Source organism: Pseudopodoces humilis, chromosome 1 (assembly GCF_049639895.1).
Source record: "Pseudopodoces humilis isolate 2021_Gansu_Grassland_sample_001 chromosome 1, ASM4963989v1, whole genome shotgun sequence".
In the NCBI taxonomy this organism is placed as follows: domain Eukaryota; kingdom Metazoa; phylum Chordata; class Aves; order Passeriformes; family Paridae; genus Pseudopodoces; species Pseudopodoces humilis.
Window position 1 is genome coordinate 82,631,496 of NC_142200.1, and position 19,516 is coordinate 82,651,011.

The following is a 19,516-nucleotide window of genomic DNA, read 5'->3' on the forward strand; positions in this document are numbered from 1 at the left end:
TTAAGTAACAGCATTATCAGAGGAAAGAATAACTTCTGATGACTGCCTCCAAACACCACTTATGGGGGACCTGCAAAACCTTCTTTTAAGAAATCCCTTGTCAGAAGCAGAGCAGGAACCTGATTAAGTGCACTTATCCATCTGAATGTCAGTGGCCTGATCACTATTTGTCACTGCAAAATAGGTATTTTCCCCTGACTAGGGGATTCATCTCACCTTTAAAACTGTCTGGGAGGTGTAAATCAAAACTCAGGATTTCAAAATGAGTACTTTTGAAGAGTATCCCTTCCTGTTCCCACTGAAAAGTCCAACTCAAAGGAAAATATAAAAGTAGAATTAGGGAATTCCATTGCCTAGAAATGCCAGTATTCTGACAAGCATTTTCCATTTGCATTCCTGTACATTTCAAAGCAACTAAATGTAACCTAACCTCAAAACAAGATATTTATTTAGAAACACATATAATGCCTTGGTAATGTCCTTTTATCCCTCTACATCTGAATAATCTGACCTCCAAATCCTTTCCTTAACCGAAATGTGAATGGTAGATCCCATATTTTCCATTCCCAACTAAGGTATGGAAACAAAAATCTAATAGAGACTAGTAATTAGATGTCACTATTGTAAAATAACTTTCTGATTAAGGGGAAATTTGAGGAACTTTATAACCTCCTTAAAAGTTGGGAGAAAAATGAAGATGTTACTTCCAGAATAAACATGCAGAACATTTTCATCTAATTCAGTATCACTCTGTGAGTGAATTTCCTGATTCTCTAAGTTTTCTCTTTCTACTATGGATCAATTTCTTCATCATCATGAGATGCTGCAGCAGTTGTGTGGTGAGTTGAGGTTGGCCAAGCACCGACTGAGCTGCTCTCTCACTTTCCTACCCAGGGTTAGCTTTTTTCAGGCATTCCAGCAAGAAAACCATTGCTAAGGGTATACTGGAAATTTATGTTCTAAATGCTTAGGAAAGGAACATCTCTTTTCCAAATGCAGGCTGAAAAAATTAAGAGACATCACCATCACATTTTACATGCATTCACACTCAGGTAAAGTAATTTTAAGCATTCATTACTCTTTCCCTTCCTCCTTTCAGCCAATTTTATCTCCATACCTAAATCACTGATATAATGAGTGCATTGCTTTGCTCAGCAAGAAACTCCAGAGCACACTAAATTATACCAGATAAAGCTGGTTCTGAAATAAAACTATTATCTTGTAATAGGTTGGGGGAAAGAAAAAAAAATAATAAAAGGAGGACAGCACACATGCAAGGTACTATTAGAATCTTAAAGCTTTCTACAACTTAATTAGCTCCAAGCATGAAAAAACCTACCTATTTCACAAAGCTATAATTCACCTGAAAGAAGACTTAACCAAAAGAAAACCAGCTCAGTATCAGTCTCACATTGTTCTACAGCCAGAAACTGGAACTAGTTCAGCCCCCCAAACCAGCAAGCCTGTCCTTAGTGTGCACATGCAACTACTGCAAAGGTCACTGGAAGTGATATAAACAGGCTAAAGGCAGGAGAAACTCTCAAACTCTCCAACCAGAGCATCAAAATCTATATGCACATCTATATCAATCATTATAATTATGCACAGGATGGGCTTTTGGGAACACAGCATGATGATGTTTAAATATGTGCACATGGTCCTCTTGAAATAGCCAAGGAGAAAACTCTTAGGAACAATCATTTTTTCTTGAATATTGTGGCCTTGGTAGAAATATGTTCTTAGAAAGTAAAAATTTTGCACATAAAAACCCTCTAACATTCAGAATTACTGAAAAGTAACAACTGACCTGATAAAAATATACTTTCAGATCTTCATTATCTCTGTACTTATTTTCATTTTTACAAAGAGATGCCAACGAGAAGAAAGATATCAAGAGGGTCAGCAAACCAGCTGCTATACTGCAAAAACAAACAAAACAATAAAATACCAGAAAACATCATAAAAAATTGCTTTTACTACTGTACACTGTCTTCTTGTACTTGATATCCCACACCAGATTCAATCCCAGGAGTACTTATCTATCCTGAATATTCAGTGTCTCCAGGTTCCTCCTGGATCATCTAACCCTGCTTTCACCTCCATGTTTCCTTTTTATGACTAAGCTGAGTCAGGAGCTCCCTGCTCCTACCATACAAGTTTTATTAATGTACTGAAAAACCCTAACTTGACAGATAGCACCAATGCCCAAGAAGGAGAAACTCCTATTTCTCACTGGCTTTCTAAAGTATCTTCTCCCCCAGCATCAACATATCTGCAACATCCTGAAGTGTCACATATACATGTATTTTTAATTGCTGCTTCAAACCTTTCCAGCTTCAAAACCTCCCTCGAAAAGTTTCAAACACAGTGTTTCAAAGGTACAATGTTTCATCAAAAGAATAAATAGAAAGATGGGCAGCCTGGGCAAGGTGAATATAAAGAAGTGTCAGAGAGAAAGATCTGTAGGTAATTTAATTCCATTTTGATTTGTAAGCTGTGCATATATGTTCTAAAGAATAGAAAAACCAGAATAGTTTGGATTAGCAGAAATACATACATGTGTATATACAGCTGAGAGGCTGTAACACAGTCAAAGCAAATCTGTGCTGAATATTTCTAATATGCCCAAGGACTGAGACTTAGAAGTGTTTTCAACAAGTAGATTTATAAAACAATGAAAAATATTGAGGCAGAATGTCAATAATCTTGGAAATATCTGGGCTTGTAATTCTACCTGCAATCACATATTACTCCTCAAATCCCATATTTCACTGAGGATCAGGCATCCTGGCTCTGTTGAGGCACGGTATCTTCTACCAGCCAGCAGGATCCATTGCACCCTAAGGTAAATTCACTCCTTCTGCAGTAACTACAAAGCCTAACCACAGGCCAACCACCTGGACTGCATCCAGATATGAGAAAACGCTCCTATGACCAAAGAGTGGCTCACAAGAGGAGAGGGACAGATAAAGATGTACTAGAAAAACAGTGCAAATCAACAACTGCAGAAAATCAGACAAGCAATACCAGAAAAGAAGATTCAGTACAGAGAAGCAGAAGTGGAAAGAGAAGAGACACAGGAAACACAGAGGAAGAAGAGAGCTCTGCCTATCCCGTTTACTTTATTTCCCTGAATATCTCATTAGGTACAGAGTGCTATTCAAACACAGATTGTTCAAAATTGGATGGACAAATTCTGAAAGATGCTGTCAAAAGTATATTGCTTTTGACTAAGTTTTTATTCACATATGATAGTGCTGTTTACCATATTTGCACCCCACCGAAGCTTCTCCTTCAATGATCCCCTTTATTTTCCTGTAAAATGTGCAAATTTTTGTACTGTGAGAAATGCTTCCCTTGACATGAAATTACAGAATAACAGAAAGACCAAATGGATGTGGCAAAAGAATTAAAAGTCTATTCTCATTCTCATTAGTGAATAACTGAGGTCTGTATAATCATGTTATATAAATTCTGAATTTCAACTCCTGTCTCAGCCAGCTTTCAATAATGCAATTCCTCACACATACCAAAAGGCAGCCTAAATTTTGAATCAAAGAGGGAATAAAAAATTTAAAGAACAAGATGAGATTCTTACACCAGAGGAATGTTTGGTTCTCTTCCTACAACAGGCATTAATGGAAATATTGCCAAGAGCGCACACAGGACAGTCCAGATCAATGCTTTTGTCTAAAAAAAGAAAGAGGTCATGTGGACAGACAATTGCCTAATCATAAAGAAATACTTCAGTGAACAACTAACAGCTACTAGCATCTCCCATGAGCAAAGACCCAGCATCACCAGGAGTAAAATTAGCTTAAAAAAACCAAAACATTGGTATTAAAGCACTTCAATTTAATACAGAAAAGAATTTCATTTATATAGCTGTCAAAATCCCAAACATAATGACAATTAAAGCTAAGTTACACTTATAAGCATTTTCTCAAAGTGTGGCCTTCACACATACTGTAGGCACCAAAAATCTGACAATTGACCTTAAGAAGGGAAGGCATAAAACTAATATCCTCAGAAGGTTGCACCAGTTAATAATCAGTACTGAGAGAGAATACTCTGAGAATATGTTAACATTATCCAGTCTTCACATCTATACACCATTTGATTTGGCCACCACAATCATCTAAGTAGTTCTTGAAACTCTTTGCTAGGAGGAAAAAAACCTCCATATCCCAGGTGTTTTATTTAACTAAAAACACTAAGAGCTGTATAATTTAAATTTTTCAAGCTCAAGTCAAATTCATACCCCTGAAAGGAAATTTCATGCTACGAAACATCATCTATGCATATCCAGCTTTAAGACAAGTTACTTGAATACTCAACCAGAACAAAAAATTTTAAATTAACAAATACAAGCCTCCATCTTGACAGTTCCTGGAGAGCAGGACTTAACAATTTGACTCCTTTTCTCTATCCCAGAACCCTAGGTTTTAGGTATCCCCTGAAATAAGAGATGTTGGAATCAATTAATGGAAGAAAGGTCTCTTAAATTAAGTATCATGCCACTTCATGGAAGTGGAGGTCTTTTCCTAGGAAAAACAATACAGAAAGCTGCCTCTGAGGAACAGTGTGTCCCAGCTGATTGTAGACAATGAGTTGACAACTGCCTTTCTTCCATATATCTTCCATATTTTTTTCTAATAAATATTCATATTAGTAAAACAGTGACACTTTCACCAATCCTACATGTCAACACCATAGTCACTGCAACAGTTTGATAAATGGTGTGCATTTCATATGATTGAGTCAAACATTTTTTAGTCATCAAGAACAAAAAACTGATAATTAACCCATAGCCACCCCAAACCTCTTAAACACTCTCATTACTTTTGCTGTATAACAGGTCTTATCCAGATCATATTAAATTCCCTTGCTTTGCTACATGCAGCTTATGGCAGAGATCAGAAAAAGAGCATAACTGAATAAGAATCTAAAGCAGCATTCCAAAGCATTCCCAACAGCCTAAGATGCAATCCAGCTGCTCACCAAAGCAACACAATACCTTAGCTTGAATCCACAGCTGTGTGATCACTGGCCAGCCAGCAAAAACAAGAAGGCCAACAGTAAGTGCAGAGCGGTAGAAAAAACTGAAGACCTAATTAAAAAAAAAATGCAAGAGAGGACTGAAAATCAAACATATTAATTACTCCAAGAGGTAGAATATGAGAAATGAGATACCCTGTTGATATATAAGGATAAAATACTTACTAGTATTTCAATTCCCAGTATACAAACCAAGAGGAATCCTATAGATTGACCAATATGAAGTGACAAAACATTTGTTGCAAGGTCTTGAATGACAGGGATTCTGTTCAAAATGTTGGAACAAGATAACATTTATTAAAAAAACCCCAGAAATAACACAGAATTTTATCTTTACAGGGCAAGGATTGGGTCAGAGCACAAAGAAAGTTAGAGGTATTGCTGGTCCTGCCTAGACCCCCTGGTTGATGGCCACATGATCCTTCTGCCCAGTTTCACTTGACAGAAAACCTACAATAAAACACTCCCGCTTTTTTCCTCCCATATTTGGCACAACTTCACCAGTGTTTGGACAAGCTTCAGATTATTCACTACCCAAATTGACTCTGAGTATATGAATATTTTTGGTTATGTTGTGCTTAATGTCTGTCATAACTGATGAAACATTCAGAAGCTTTAGAGAGAAAAACCTTCCTTGTTAGCTTTTCCTATGCTTTATGAGACAGCTCATTATCTAACTGCAGTTAGTCTCATTTTCTCTGAATAATACTGAGTTGGTATCTACAAATTGCCAGTAGGTCAGGAAAGTAAAATGAATCAGAAGATAACAAGTATTTTTGGGCCTGGAGTAAAAGGAGACCCAAACAAGACAAATATATTTCAATATGGGAGCACATTCCTCAACATGAGTAGCATATGTTCTCCCAAAGTAGCTGGTGTTCCACAGACTTGACATTTTGCAGGACCATTTTGCAAAATAAGCCAGTTGCTACAGGTGTTTGCAAAGATCTTAGCACTCTTTTTAAACAGTTACAAGAGTACTAAAAATATGTTTTCATGAAAATAGTTTAATTTATTTTTGCTAATAGAAGACATACCTTCTAGAATTGGCAGCTGTATCAGGTCAGTTTGGACACTACTCATTATGTCAACTGAAATATAAACCAGAGTCCTTTGGAATGTCTCAGGAAACACTTAAGGAAGTTTAATAGAATTGTACCTAACTTTTTCTCCCAAATCTATGGGAAAAATTAAATTATCTACAAAAAGGAAGTCCAGACTTGGTCTTATAAAACAGTAGTAGTAAATTGCATTCTTTACTTACTCTTTCACAACTGCATACCATACTGGCACTGGCAAGAGACAGTATATATAGTATGTCCAAGGACATGTTTGAATCAACAGGAAAAAAGCTATTATCATTCCAGCAGAGGCAAAACCATAGAAGAGAACAGCAGATTTCTGAAATACAAAAGTTTCGACAAACATTCTTGTAACAGCAATAAAATGTTTCAAACTACTCTCTGTTTTCCATTTGTCAGTTACACAGTAAAACAAATGTTATTTTAACACAGCCACATAAGTTGCCATGTGTCTCTACACAACTCAAGACAAAGTTGTCAGACAAATTGAAAAAAACAACAGTAGGATTTGAAAATCTAATTTTAAATAGGTCTCTTCAAAAGGTCCTACAGTAAAATCTGCATGGGAAAGACATACTTGTACAACCTGGAGGCCCAATGTATGCAATGCTACTTATGTTCAATTGATACTTGGAATCCATCTGAAGCCAGAGATGCTAAGGGGTTTTGGAAAAAGATCTCTCAAATTTAGATTCTGGAAACAGACTTGGAATATAACCTACTGAGTTCAAGTTCATAGCCTTAACAGTCAAAGCATCTAATGAAAATTCCATCAGCATATTTCCTTCTCCTGCTTGAGTCATTTGTAAGAGAACTAATTAAATTAAAATATTAAGCATTGTCTTCTACCAGAAAAAAACCCACAACTATTCAGGATCTGGGAACAGCTACAAAAGGAGGCTCATGACCAGCCTTCCACAGGAGAAACTGCCTTCCTCAAAGAGCCCACAATTTCAAAATACAACAGAGGACTAGTGTTGCACTAAGAGGTAGCATAGCTGCAACTGTTATATTTCATCTTAACCTACTGGTACTGCTTTGGGTTTTTCTTAGGAAAAAAGATAGATAAAAAGTTAGAACATTATGTGTACTTAAGAAAACACACTCTCAGACTGAGAGCACTCTTAAGGAGAAACATCAAAGAGAGAAGGAAAATTTTAAAATGGGTTATCTCAGATAGGCAGGTCAATCCCTAACCATCAGATAGCAGAAATCTCTTTTTTGTGCAAAGAGAAACATTAAACAGTCACTCTGCATCTGCGTTTTATCTGGTCATTGAACTATTCTTCTTTATTCAGGGGCATTCAGGTATCAGAAGAATTACTGGAAAGGGAAGATTATGTACAAGTTTCAAATAAACAATTTTATCTGTATGTATTACAAGCTGACATAGCAAAGGCAGCTTTAGTGTAGGCAATGACAAAGACACTGTTTTCTTCTGCACAAATGCTAGTTTTTTGAAAGAGTTAGGTAGACAGATACACAACTGTGTTAAATATGCTGAGAAGAGACAATCAGCTATCGGTTCACCTAGATGGATTAGCATATTTTCTGGCTCCCCCTCCCTCTAACTGATGTACAACTGCCTTGATCTAAATTGACAGCAAATGCAAGTTCTAAATTATTTTTAAAATAGAATTTTTGCCAAGATATACCATTAGACTAAGAAAAGATATGTCATAGAAAGCTGACCTAGGGCAATTTTGCTTTATTAGTTTTAAATTTTACATTTGCTGGCATATAGACAGAATGAATATGCATATATATGATATGCACACAGTATAATTTATCACTGAATGAGTAAACACACACAATCAACATTTTATTCCATATAGCAACACAAATATTAAAGAGTTCAATATAGTCAGTCATGCATTGAAAATGGAAACCAGAGTTGCATTTCTGTGAATGCTTAAAATAAAATGTTATACTTCTTGCTAGGCAAAACAACATTCTACACCAAAAGAAAAAAAAAAAAGGTTTTTTTTTCATACACAGAAGCCAAAAACTTTCAAAAATTATATATACAAGATGTGCAGCTTCATAACTCAGAGACTTCTTGATTTTATAAGGGTGTGCTTTGCAGAAGACTATTTGTCAGTGGTAGATTAGTCTCTCAGCAAATTTCTTTAAGTTGCTCCAATATAAGCTATAAACCAAATATACTTCCATATATGAAGCATTAGCATCACCTTGTGATTCTCTAAGTATTTACAAACACTAAAAAAGGTTTCTACAGAAAAGAGCCGCTTATGAAAACTGAAGAAAGAGAAATTCTAAAGACAAATAACTAAGAAATCTAACTTTTTTTTTCTGCCAGTGTCACTAGCATAAAATTTGCCTTCAACAAGTAAAATCAATATACCAAATTAAAATCTATGTCAACTAAGAATGCAGATTTTTCCTTAATGTAGTTATTAATATGCCTGATACTCAGCCCACTTATTGTAATTATTTTGTTTGTATCTAACATAACATGCATCTTGGATTACTTCCTCTCAGTTATTTGATGAAAGAAAACCTAAATCATGCAGTACAGCACTTATGAATATTTTCCATTTTAATTTTGTTTGAGCATTTCACTAAAGGTCAAGACTATCTCATTTCAAACTGTAGGAAAAACCTCAAGATACCATGATAGGAATTTTCTGAGGCAGTAAAGATGTTACGTGAGTGCTCATTCTCACCTACATTACAAAATGAAACAATTCATTTTATTCTGAAACAAATTATTGAAGTTTGGGGGAATTTCCCCTCCCTCCAAATGCTTCAACCCTTCTCTAGCGAAATGCTAGCTTTTTGCTTATTCACCTTTTTGAGGTCTCTCTTTTCCTGGTGAATGACTGAAAATAAATTCTTAGGATTTTATACTTTGTGAAAACTTAAACCATAGTAATCTTGTCAACAAGAGCTTCCTTCATCTTTGATGTCTTCTGCTGCACACTTGCAAAGAACAAGAGAACACTGTTCTGTGAAACCACACTTCACCTTCTATCAAAACAGGCTATACATTTTAAAAATGCCATGACTGGACTGCACAGTTTCTGAGAACAGATGTAAAATTTCCAAAGACAGCAGGAATAAAATAATTTATATGCTGGGTTTTTTTGGGTTTTTTTTTGGCCTTACAGTGAAGAACATCAATGAAACTGGAAGCCTGAAATCTGTATTCTTCCAAACAATTATAATTACAAAAGAGTGCTGTTAATACTTAAAATCAAACCTGGTTAATTAAACCTGGGAAAACAAAATGTGGTTAAAGACAGACCCTTTAATGGTTTTAAATCACTATGTTTTGTCACACTTGCGGTATATCTCAAATGGACAGCTGTAGGAAGAAAAACTGAGGAAACACAGTATTGCAGACTCAGACTTACACATCTTAGGAATACTGATCGGAACTAAAGGACTTAACAGCAACACTACACAGGATTACAGTAGCTGGAAAACTCAACAGCTTGCCAGTCTCCACATTAAGTCAAAAGAAGAGTAAGGTATTCAATTCATCCTTCACAGAGTCACTTAGCATACATGTAACACTGAAAACTGATAGAAAAAAAATAACTGAATGCTTCCAACCTACCTTTTTATTAGTTCGGACAGTCTTGGTCAAATTGGTATGGGCCTTGATAATGACCAAAATCACGTAAGTCGTCCAGCCCACAAAACCCACTGCGATACTTAGACCCAGGAATAAGCGATCATACGTATGGTAGTAAGACAAGCCTTCCAAGGCAAGGTTAATCAGGGTTTTGCACAGGGATACCTGGAGGCAGATAAAACATTTAAGTAACATATTAGAAGAGTGTGAGCTCCCCATTCCACAAGTCAACCTAAATGACAGCAACTGGAGCTCAAGCAGCTCCACCACTCCTGGCATATGTGTCCTCTCCATGCTCAGGTACAGTGTTTTGGCCAGCACCAACTGCTGGAGTACACGTTGCTTGGGACTCCTGCAGGATATCAAATCAACGATCACCTGGCTCCTTCAGCATCCTCCCTGGCCATGACAGTGGTGAAAGGCACACAGTTAGCACACCTTGAACACCACCTACTACCAAGCAAGCATGCCATTTGGTTTTCCCACAAGCATCTGACTGTACATATTCCAGTTTAAGTTACCCCCTTAAATAACAGTCATGTGCTTCTGAAGGCACATTTACACACAGGGGGAGGATTACGGATGCAGCTGAAACATGGTCACTCTCCACAGCCTGAAGTATTCCCCTCCTGGGTTTTGATGTTCTCCACTTCAGTAGTACCTAATACTGCAAGCACTACCACTGAATGCATAGACTAAACTGGAGTCTCAGATGCATTTACAAAGCAGCTGCTTGTAGCTCTCAGGACATAAATCATTTGGAAACAATAATGGTTGTACCCAGTCTAATCACAGGTCCCCTCACTCAATACCTACACTGGGGAGACACCATGGTAAAGACCATGGGTTTTCCCACCGTGTCATTTGGGTGTGCTGACCCCTGTGATTTACCCAAAGATGGGAAGCTCGCCTGTATGATTTGGAAGAGTACAGTAAGAAGCTGAACATACACAACGAAGCTTTTTTATACGTGCAGGTGTCCAGTTGGGATTAAACAGAAAAAGGTACAGCAACTACTGAAGAGATCACAAGTCTGCCAATGGGCAAACTCACTCCAAAAAGACATCTATTCTATACAATCATGAGCGCATATCTGCAATGCAAAGAGTTGAGGTTCAACTCCTTGTTCAGGCAAAGAATCATGCACACACCAGGTTCTGGGAATGGAAGAACCTTTCTGCATTGCAATACAGGATGCAGAGGATACATAGATACAGGGCACAGGCACAAGTCTGATGTGTGAGTAATCAGGAGTGAACTTAAACACCTGGAGCACTCAAACGAAGGAGTAAAATTTACATATAAGCAACAACACAAAATCGCAGGTTCTACTCCTGAAATGTGTAAAATGTCTCCTATCAGTAAATGTGACAGCTAAGTATTAGGAAGCCAAAAAGAAAACCTTCTCCCACAGCAATATAGATCTATTTATTTAAGCTGAACTATTTCCAATTTACAACAAAGCAAGTAAAAATGGCATAAAATAGATTTAGCTGTCCTGTACATAAAATAGTAATTTATTACCCTAAGAATTATATTAGGAAAAATGAACTGAACCCTAACACATAATGGAACTATTCCATGCATCCGGCAGGTTAAATATAATGCATATTCAATATTCTCATGTATTTTTTAACACAGAAATCAATGACCGAACTAAACCTGTTAAAATGAAAGACTTCTTGGTATAATTTAGCTCTACAAATTCTTTCTGTGAACACCAGAATACAAGCACTGGTGAACTGCACCCATCAAGTACCTTGTCACACAGTTAGTGTTAGCAAATGCTTAGGAAAGTAATACTGGAACTGGGAAGCGTAATTCCATGTACAGCTCCCAGTCTGGCACACTGAAATGTGAAAGTAAAACAAGAACAGCTGGTTCAGGTGAAAAAAAAAGGACCAGGTAAAGCAGGATCCATGATGGAGTGATATCACACTTTTTTCATGCAACTAGCAGTCTAAATAGTGTAAACATTGACTACATTTCTGTTTATCTCTCAATTTACCATTTTCTAGTGTGGAAAATAAAAACACACTATGTGTCATTATACTATGAAATAGTGACAAGCAGTTTAAGAAGTATGAGAAAAAACACAGCAAGTCAGTATTATTTATTGGTATCAAAATGCAAAATTTTGAAGACTTACAGTGGGGTTTTGAGTTAATGAGATGTACATCATAAGGAAGGAAAAAAGCTTTATTTTTCAGTTAATTTCAATTTAAAGAAAACAAAATATTTACATATAGCAAAAACAGACTTACCGCTTCATCGTACTTCTGCTGCTGAATATATAGTCTTATTTTTTTAAAAAAGTTGATCTGTTCAGAAGCAGAAAGTGGTCTGTACAACAATATAAAGAGATATTAATGTTTCACCATTTCATGAGCAGAAAAAATTAACTTTGCAATTAAAAGAACTACTCTGTAATGAAACCAAAATATTCTGAACTTCATTAGAAGCAATTAGATAATTGAAACTAATCTATTCCTCTGCATTCATCTTCACATGTGTCAACACAGCTGCTTTTTAACTTATCTCAAAATCTCTGCATTAATAGACATTTCTTTTATGTAGTTGATCCCATGTAATAGCACTGAAGATTATCTCCCTTGTGCATTATTATTGACCATTGCTCTGGACAAGAGGCATGGCACTTACAAAAATTAAGCAATTTAATTGGTTTGCATATGGCTGTAAGCAGTTTATAAGACAGCATTTAATGATTTGCTCACATTCCACGTTAACAGTAGATGATGACTAACAATCTTCTCTTTGAAGAGTATGACCATATCTCCTGTCACTCAAGAAGCTATTAGCTGAGACCCCAGAACAGAGGATAACCCAGTTACCTGGCTACACTTAGGTCAGTGATAAAAATCTCTTTGATTTTAATAAATGTGATCATCAACCTCAACAACTGCTACCATTCTTCCCTTACAGAAAGTAGTAACAAGAACAAACAAGCCCATCAACCAAACTCCATCAAATGAAGGGAGAAGGAGCTGGTTCTTCTTGTACCATTTTCTTTCCACGTTTAGGGACAGCAGCAGGCCTGAGAATCCCAGGCTTACCCTGGATGAGTTATAAGCCACAACACAGTCACTGTCATTTCAGGCACCAAGGCACACCTCCATGGTCCACAGCTGACAGCTAGGGAATGCCCACAGCAGGTTTCCTTCACACCTTCCACAATATAGCACTGGCACAACACCAGCTCTCAACATCCACAGCACAAGAGGGCCCAGTTGCATGCCTGTCTCCCTCCCACCTGCTCCTTCACACGCCTCAAACACGACCACCAACCTCACGTTTCAGGCAGTACCAGATCAGGTCACTCCCACCATTTAAATCAGCAGCAGTTGCCTGTGTGGTCACTCAGCTGAACCATGGGGGCCGGTCTTGATTTTATGCAGCTGCTGCATGGAAATGCTCATTCCTGCAGCTCCCAAACAACTATGAACATCAGCAATACCTACACACCATCCTTTGAGCCATGAAATGTATTACAAGTATTCTGCGCCTCAACAATCTGAATTTTTATTAGTAGTAACATCCTGGTATATTTTGATGCTATTTTATTAAGTTCAGGGCACAGCAGTATCATGCAGGTTATCTTCAAAACACTGAATAATTGGAAAAGCAATTAATCTTATGTAAGAGAAGAGTAAGCAACAGTATTAAGAAAACGTTTGTCTATTTGTAATCTAGAAAATAATTGAAGGATGGTATCCATAAACAAGTAGGAAGAAATAGGTCCCATGGAAAAGGAAAAAGGGAGAAAAAGATGGTCAGAAGGTCATGGCAATGACCTTAACTTTGAGGGGAAAGCAGAGGATTTTAGAAACCAGGCTTGAAAAATAGCCAAGTGAATGTTGGTTTTTTCTGCACCTTCATTTAAACACTTGTCCCTATGGAAGCCAGCCTTACATCTCCACAGGCTTAGGGCTATAATTAGAAACAATCCTTAAAGGAAGAAAACCAGACCCAAGCACTGCCTCTAGGAAATGTGTGGCACTCAGATTTTCCTAAGTTATTTGGTAGGGGATCAAGAGCAAAACACCCACTTGAGGTGGCAGTTTCACCATGTGTGGAGATTAACAGGAGGAGAAAAAAAAAGAAAAAAAGGAAAAAGAAAAAGATTCCTCAGCTTTTAGGTAAGGATTTGAAAAAAAAAAATCTGGAATAAATATTCAGAAGCTTTATTTAGGACTTAAACACATTCAATATGTTCCTATGTTCCCTGTCTCATTTTTATTGTTTTACACATACTGTTTTCCATGAATTCTATCCTTGTCATAGTCAATGCAAATTTCTTCCAAGCCAAAATTATATTTTACTTCATATCTTTAGTCATTTAGCTATAACCCACTTATTATCTTTTATTCTTACTGAATTATTATATTATTAATGAACAATAGTCTACACCTATTCCTTCTTAGAGGATAGCACCTAGGATCTCTGTACATGGATGGCATAAGGAATAAATGGGGTTTTCAAACAGTAAAATTTTGAGAAAGTCAAGCACTGAAAGCAATTCTTTTGTCAAGTAGGGTTGCCATTGACAGGTGCATTGTTAATTTTCAATAGTTAACATCATAACACACATACTACCTTACTTCTATATATATAATTTACAAGAGGTTGAATTTACAATTGTCTAACAATTGTTTTTGTAAAATTTATTAATTTCATCAGAAACTAAGAACTATTCATATATAACTATGAAAATGCAAGGAATGATCATCATCTTAGGATAGTTTTTATCTCTGTATTAAACAAAAAAGCAAAGAAGTGATTAAAGAATTATTTTATTTTAAAGCAGTCTAAAAAGGTTAAAAAATAGGCTGATAATCCCTCAATTAAAGAATGGGTGTAGTTCACCATAAGCAGTTTAGCATCCATTGAGGACATTGATTCACTTCCTGAAGCTGACAAAGTGGATGAGAGATTTTAAAGAAACCTAGATGTAGCAGAAAGCATAAAGAGACAAAGATGAGCCATGAACAGAAGTGGAAAGTTGCTATGAAAAAAACCCATGGACTTCAGAAATGCTGGTTCTATAAAATCGACAAGACTTATCAAAACCCAAAACCACACGGAAAATTTAGATCTGAGAAGTTAAAGCTTGGCCTGTTGGCAGCACCACTTGATTTTAACTGCAACTATTTTTAAGGTCTCCAGTAGAAGACAATGTTAGGAAATAATAAACTGATCAGAGTTTTCCCTGGTGTTTTACTACACGGCATCCCAGAGCAAATGTCAATGCATTCTCAAGGTCACTTAATACACACATCCATTCAATGAATATTAATAGCAATGAAGTGAGTCTACTTCATTGATACATACTGATCATTATTAGAAAGATTCTCAACTCTAGAAGGAAAACTAGGGTGTATATGTGTATGCTCTTGCCAGCTACCCACCATCAAAATCCAATTCTAACAAATCCAAGATGAATAGCCTTGCCTAGTAAAATCTGAGGTATTTTTCCATAACACAAAAATACCTGTCCTATTAAGAGGCACACACAAAGAGAATTCAGTCATTGGACTCAACTCTGTCCTCCTTTTCTTAAAAGTATTGCAAAACACATGCACTGAAAAGGGTAGTACTCAGAGGTTTAACTCAAAAGAAAAAAATGAGAACTCCATGATCACGTAGATTATAAACATACTTGCATTCACAATACCATCAAGATTCTAAAGACTTAAGATTACATGCTTCACAGAAAATGATGGTGGTTCTGGAAGAGTAATTTTATTTTTCATTATGGCTATCAGAGATTAACTTCCCAGTTCCAGACAGAAATCACAGCTTCATCCATATGAATAAATATAATTAATTATGAAACAAGATGATTGGGCTAATCATGCAAGTGCTTGTAAACTCTACCTTCTGAGATGTTACTTACTCTTGTCATAGGTATACCTGACAAAATTAATCTTTCCAGCACATCATTCATGCTTCATATAAGCTAAGCTATTTGACAGCATTTCACAACAAGACTGTGATGAACTACATTCACCATAGCAATGTCAAAGGGATCTCTCTTTGGCCAATGAGTCTTGTTTATCATCACACCACAGAAATTACCATCCCCAACGGCATAGGTAGCATGCTGCAGACAAACCATGAAATAAAAAATCCCAGAGCAGAAGGAGATGCCTTGCAAATACATCTGTATCCACCACTGCTAGTTTGTTAATTGTATTATGCCTGGTTATTTGGGTAAAGAATTATGGTAATTTTATTGCACAGTAAATTTTCCAGAATTCTACTATCAAAAGTAACCCCTTCATGTCTGTATTAAGTTGAACACTTAAAATGGTGCAGATCTAATAATGAAAGTCAAGGAAACACCACAGACCTGCAAATGAAATATACAAAAAGAAAGACTGAGATCTTTGCCTAGCTCATTATTAGATGAAAACAAATTAATTTCAGCTGCTTCACTATTACACACTCACGAACCCCATGCACCTGACTATGTCAGCTCATGTACCTATACCCTTTCATCGCTGCCTTTTCACTCTCCCCATCAGAAAAAAATGAAAATCACATCCTACAACTCTTTGAGAGCGGCAAGATTTGCAAGAGACACAGTGATCACATTTCTATGACCCTTATCCAGCAGCAAATCAGAAGCAGCTGTTCAGCAGTCTTCTAACTTTTTTTATATTGGCTATGTGGGAGATAGGGAGGAAAGCACCAGCTCCACCTGTTGATGCAAAACTGAAAAGCTAAAGGATATGGACACACATCCCTTGACCCCTATGACAACCCCATGATGGAGCAAGGCCACTTGAATAAAGCATGATAGGATTTTGTATAGGTGACCCTCCTTTAAACACCACATAAAGCAGAGCTTTTCACATGCTTTGCTATGAAATTCCTAACTCCAGAGCTGTTAGCAGCAATAGAACCATCAGATTGACACTACCCAAACAATTTCAGCAACCTCTTCTGCCAAAATGCTAAGTAACTACAGGTTCTTGTCCTCTTCTCCAAAAAGAAGATCCCTAGTACCTGAGTGATTTGCAAGCTGAAATAAATCACCCCAGGATAAAGTTGCCCATGTCTATGGGCACCATCCACCCTGCAGAGCATCCAAGGCTTCTGCCATCCAGACACTGCTGGGAGCAGGTGCCAGGGCCTCTCTGCTCTCTCCCAATGGGAGAAAATTGCCAGCAACAGAATCAGCTGAGTATGTTCAAACTCTGTTGCCACACACCCCTCTGTGAGAGTGCCATACTACAGAGAAGAGATGGCTTCCACTCCAGTAGTTCTTCAAGCAGCTGAAATAGTACTTACAGGACCCACTATTACTGCTTTGATTCACAAAGCAATAATTTGATCCACTGCTGGTGAAATGTCATCTTGAAAATGCAGATTGAAGTCTGGCCTGGTGTTTTTGCAGGGCTGCTATTCAAAACCAAGTGAGCCAGTGCAGCAACAGGCTTCAAAAATGTCATGAGGGCTACCTTCAAACATTCCCAAAGCACAACAGGATGGCACCCAGCATCAGGTGGGTAATGGCAGAGTAGAGACACAGATCTTTCTGCATTCAACACTATTAATGTGGCAGAAACATGACTGCACAGTTTTTTCTGTTCTAAAATTCACTCCAATTAGCAATCTATGGGTGCAGAGACTTAATACTGATGACAGTGCAATCACAAATGAACCCAACTTTTTCATTCTCCTGTTTTCTGTTTACTTTTCAAAGTACTCTGCACAGTTTTGTAGGAGCAGAATAAAATGCATAAGAGAAAACCTTCCCACTTTATCAACAGCAGAGAACGATCACAAAGACAATGAATGGTAAGCGATGCAAAGACTGAGTTCATTTAACAAAATGTGAAAAACTGACCAAATAAATACTTCAAAAATCAAAATCTGGAACTATGATATATCCTTTCTGTTGAACTTTCTGTGCAATACAGAGTACATGATGTTACCTGGGGCAATAATCAGGAAAAAGAAAGCTGTTACCGTTCTATTGACTTCACCAAATTACCTATTTACATGAATTTTAAAGGCCAGAAGCCTTTAAAATGCATTTTTCAAAATGAAGTCAATTCCAGTTCTTTAGATGTGCCTTTTCAGAAGAAAGAACTGTTTTACTCTTCTTAGTATCTGCCAAAGACAGATTGAAAGCATGTACTATGAGATAAAGAGACAATCTTTTGCATACATTTTAGTTTTGATCAAAGAGTGAAGCTTCAAATACCGAACAATTTGGTGGGTAACTCAGTGATCCTTAATCTGTTTAGAAGGCCTTAATTTTACTAGCTTATTAAAATATTTTCAGCCAAGCTGCTAAAAGAGCAAGTCCTAAAAAACTTAATTTTCATAATTAGAAGATGCATACTGATTACAGATTTTAAAAATTACAGCCACAGTTTTAGTATACTAAAGTTATGCTTTTTAAAAGAAAATGTGCTCTACATAAGCCTACACTGAAGGGTTTATTGCAGCTTCATAAAGCCCAGAACCCATAATATTCCCTATCCCAACTTAATCTATTCTCTTTGCTCCTGCTGTTCCACTGCCAGGACTTTCAGTTTTGGAGGGAATAAATTTTAAGTGGGTTTCTGTATTTCTGGATTTTCTGACTACTGTATTAAATTTTTAGTCAGGAAGTCTAGTTGAAGGGTTGTAGTAAGTTATCTTTGCAACTCAATTACCCTTTTTCTTTTAAGAAGCATTAAAAAGCACTGCTGGCACTCCAAAATAAAGGAAAGGATTAAGAAAGTCAATAAGAGGTTTCTGTTTTTAAGTTCTGAGGTTTTTGTTCTTTAAAGCATAATGAAATGAAAGGAGGGGACACACATTTCCACAGGCCAAAGGTAGCAAAAAGTATATTTGCTGACACATTGCAGAAGCCTGTCAGTACATCTGCGCTTTTGTATTCATCACATACACAAACATGCAGAGGAGGCCAGCAGGACATCAGTGAACCCGCAGGAAATGGTCTGACTGCTAATGCTCTAACCCTGGCCTGTCAAGTCTCAGAAATTAAAACAGCCTTTAATATTCACAAATCAGAATCCCTGATGTAGCATATTCAACAGCATTGTGCCTTAGGATATTTATGTAAATCCTTTAGATAACAAAGATGAGAGAAAAAGGAACTGACAACTAAACTGCCAGCTACCAATTCACTGAACAGAGAAGCAATTAAGGTAACTGGGCTGCACACAGCATATTTTGCATGTAAACTACCATGGCAAGAGCTTCAGAGAACCAGAGGCCAGAAGGGAGGAGGCCACACTCTGAAACTGTCCCTCTAGCACTCTTAAAGCAGAATTGAGGAGCTGGATGCAGGGATCTTCCAAGAGCAGGGATTTTGTCCGGAAAGTCATAGCAGGACATGATTCCGCAGCCCTGGAAAGGGAAACTACTTTTCAGAGAAGGTGGAAGATCCTTGAAGGAAAAGAAAGGCACCATTTTTCAAGTTTCTTCTATTTTAGTACTACAGGGGAGGGATATGTGCAGACTTTACATAACAACACCCTGTCAATGCTGCAAGCGGGTCCTCGCCTCTGCAAGACACACGATGATTTATGTCAATGACTTATGTATGATTTATGACAATGAGCTGGATCTAGGTATCTGAAGTGTTGTGGCTATGTGTGTATGTTATATACCACAGCTCCTCTTCAGTTCCACAATTCTACATGCCCATCCTAAACTCTAGTGACCATTTTTCAAGCAGCTGCATCCAGACCAGGCAGCTTGTGCTGCGCTGGGCAAGTACCTACTAGCAGGG

General features: G+C 37.2%; 1 protein-coding gene across 8 annotated transcripts in view; it reads right to left on the reverse strand.

The window, feature by feature from the left end:
• Positions 1–19,516, reverse strand: part of PIGN (phosphatidylinositol glycan anchor biosynthesis class N) — a 107,644-nt gene that overhangs the window by 37,224 nt on the left and 50,904 nt on the right. For 7 of the 8 annotated variants that reach the window (XR_015773660.1, XM_088061846.1, XM_005526470.3 and 4 more), the window contains 7 exons: positions 12,006–12,084; positions 9,724–9,906; positions 6,323–6,459; positions 5,224–5,323; positions 5,018–5,110; positions 3,599–3,690; positions 1,808–1,919 (listed from right to left, as the gene is read on the reverse strand). Coding sequence is in view for 7 of the 8 variants with exons in the window: in XM_088061846.1 (XP_087917972.1) it covers positions 1,808–1,919; positions 3,599–3,690; positions 5,018–5,110; positions 5,224–5,323; positions 6,323–6,459; positions 9,724–9,906; positions 12,006–12,084 (796 nt within the window). In the remaining variant the exon portion in view is untranslated. The remainder of the gene's footprint in view (positions 1–1,807; positions 1,920–3,598; positions 3,691–5,017; positions 5,111–5,223; positions 5,324–6,322; positions 6,460–9,723; positions 9,907–12,005; positions 12,085–19,516) is intronic. The other variant, XM_088061856.1, reaches the window with a different exon arrangement.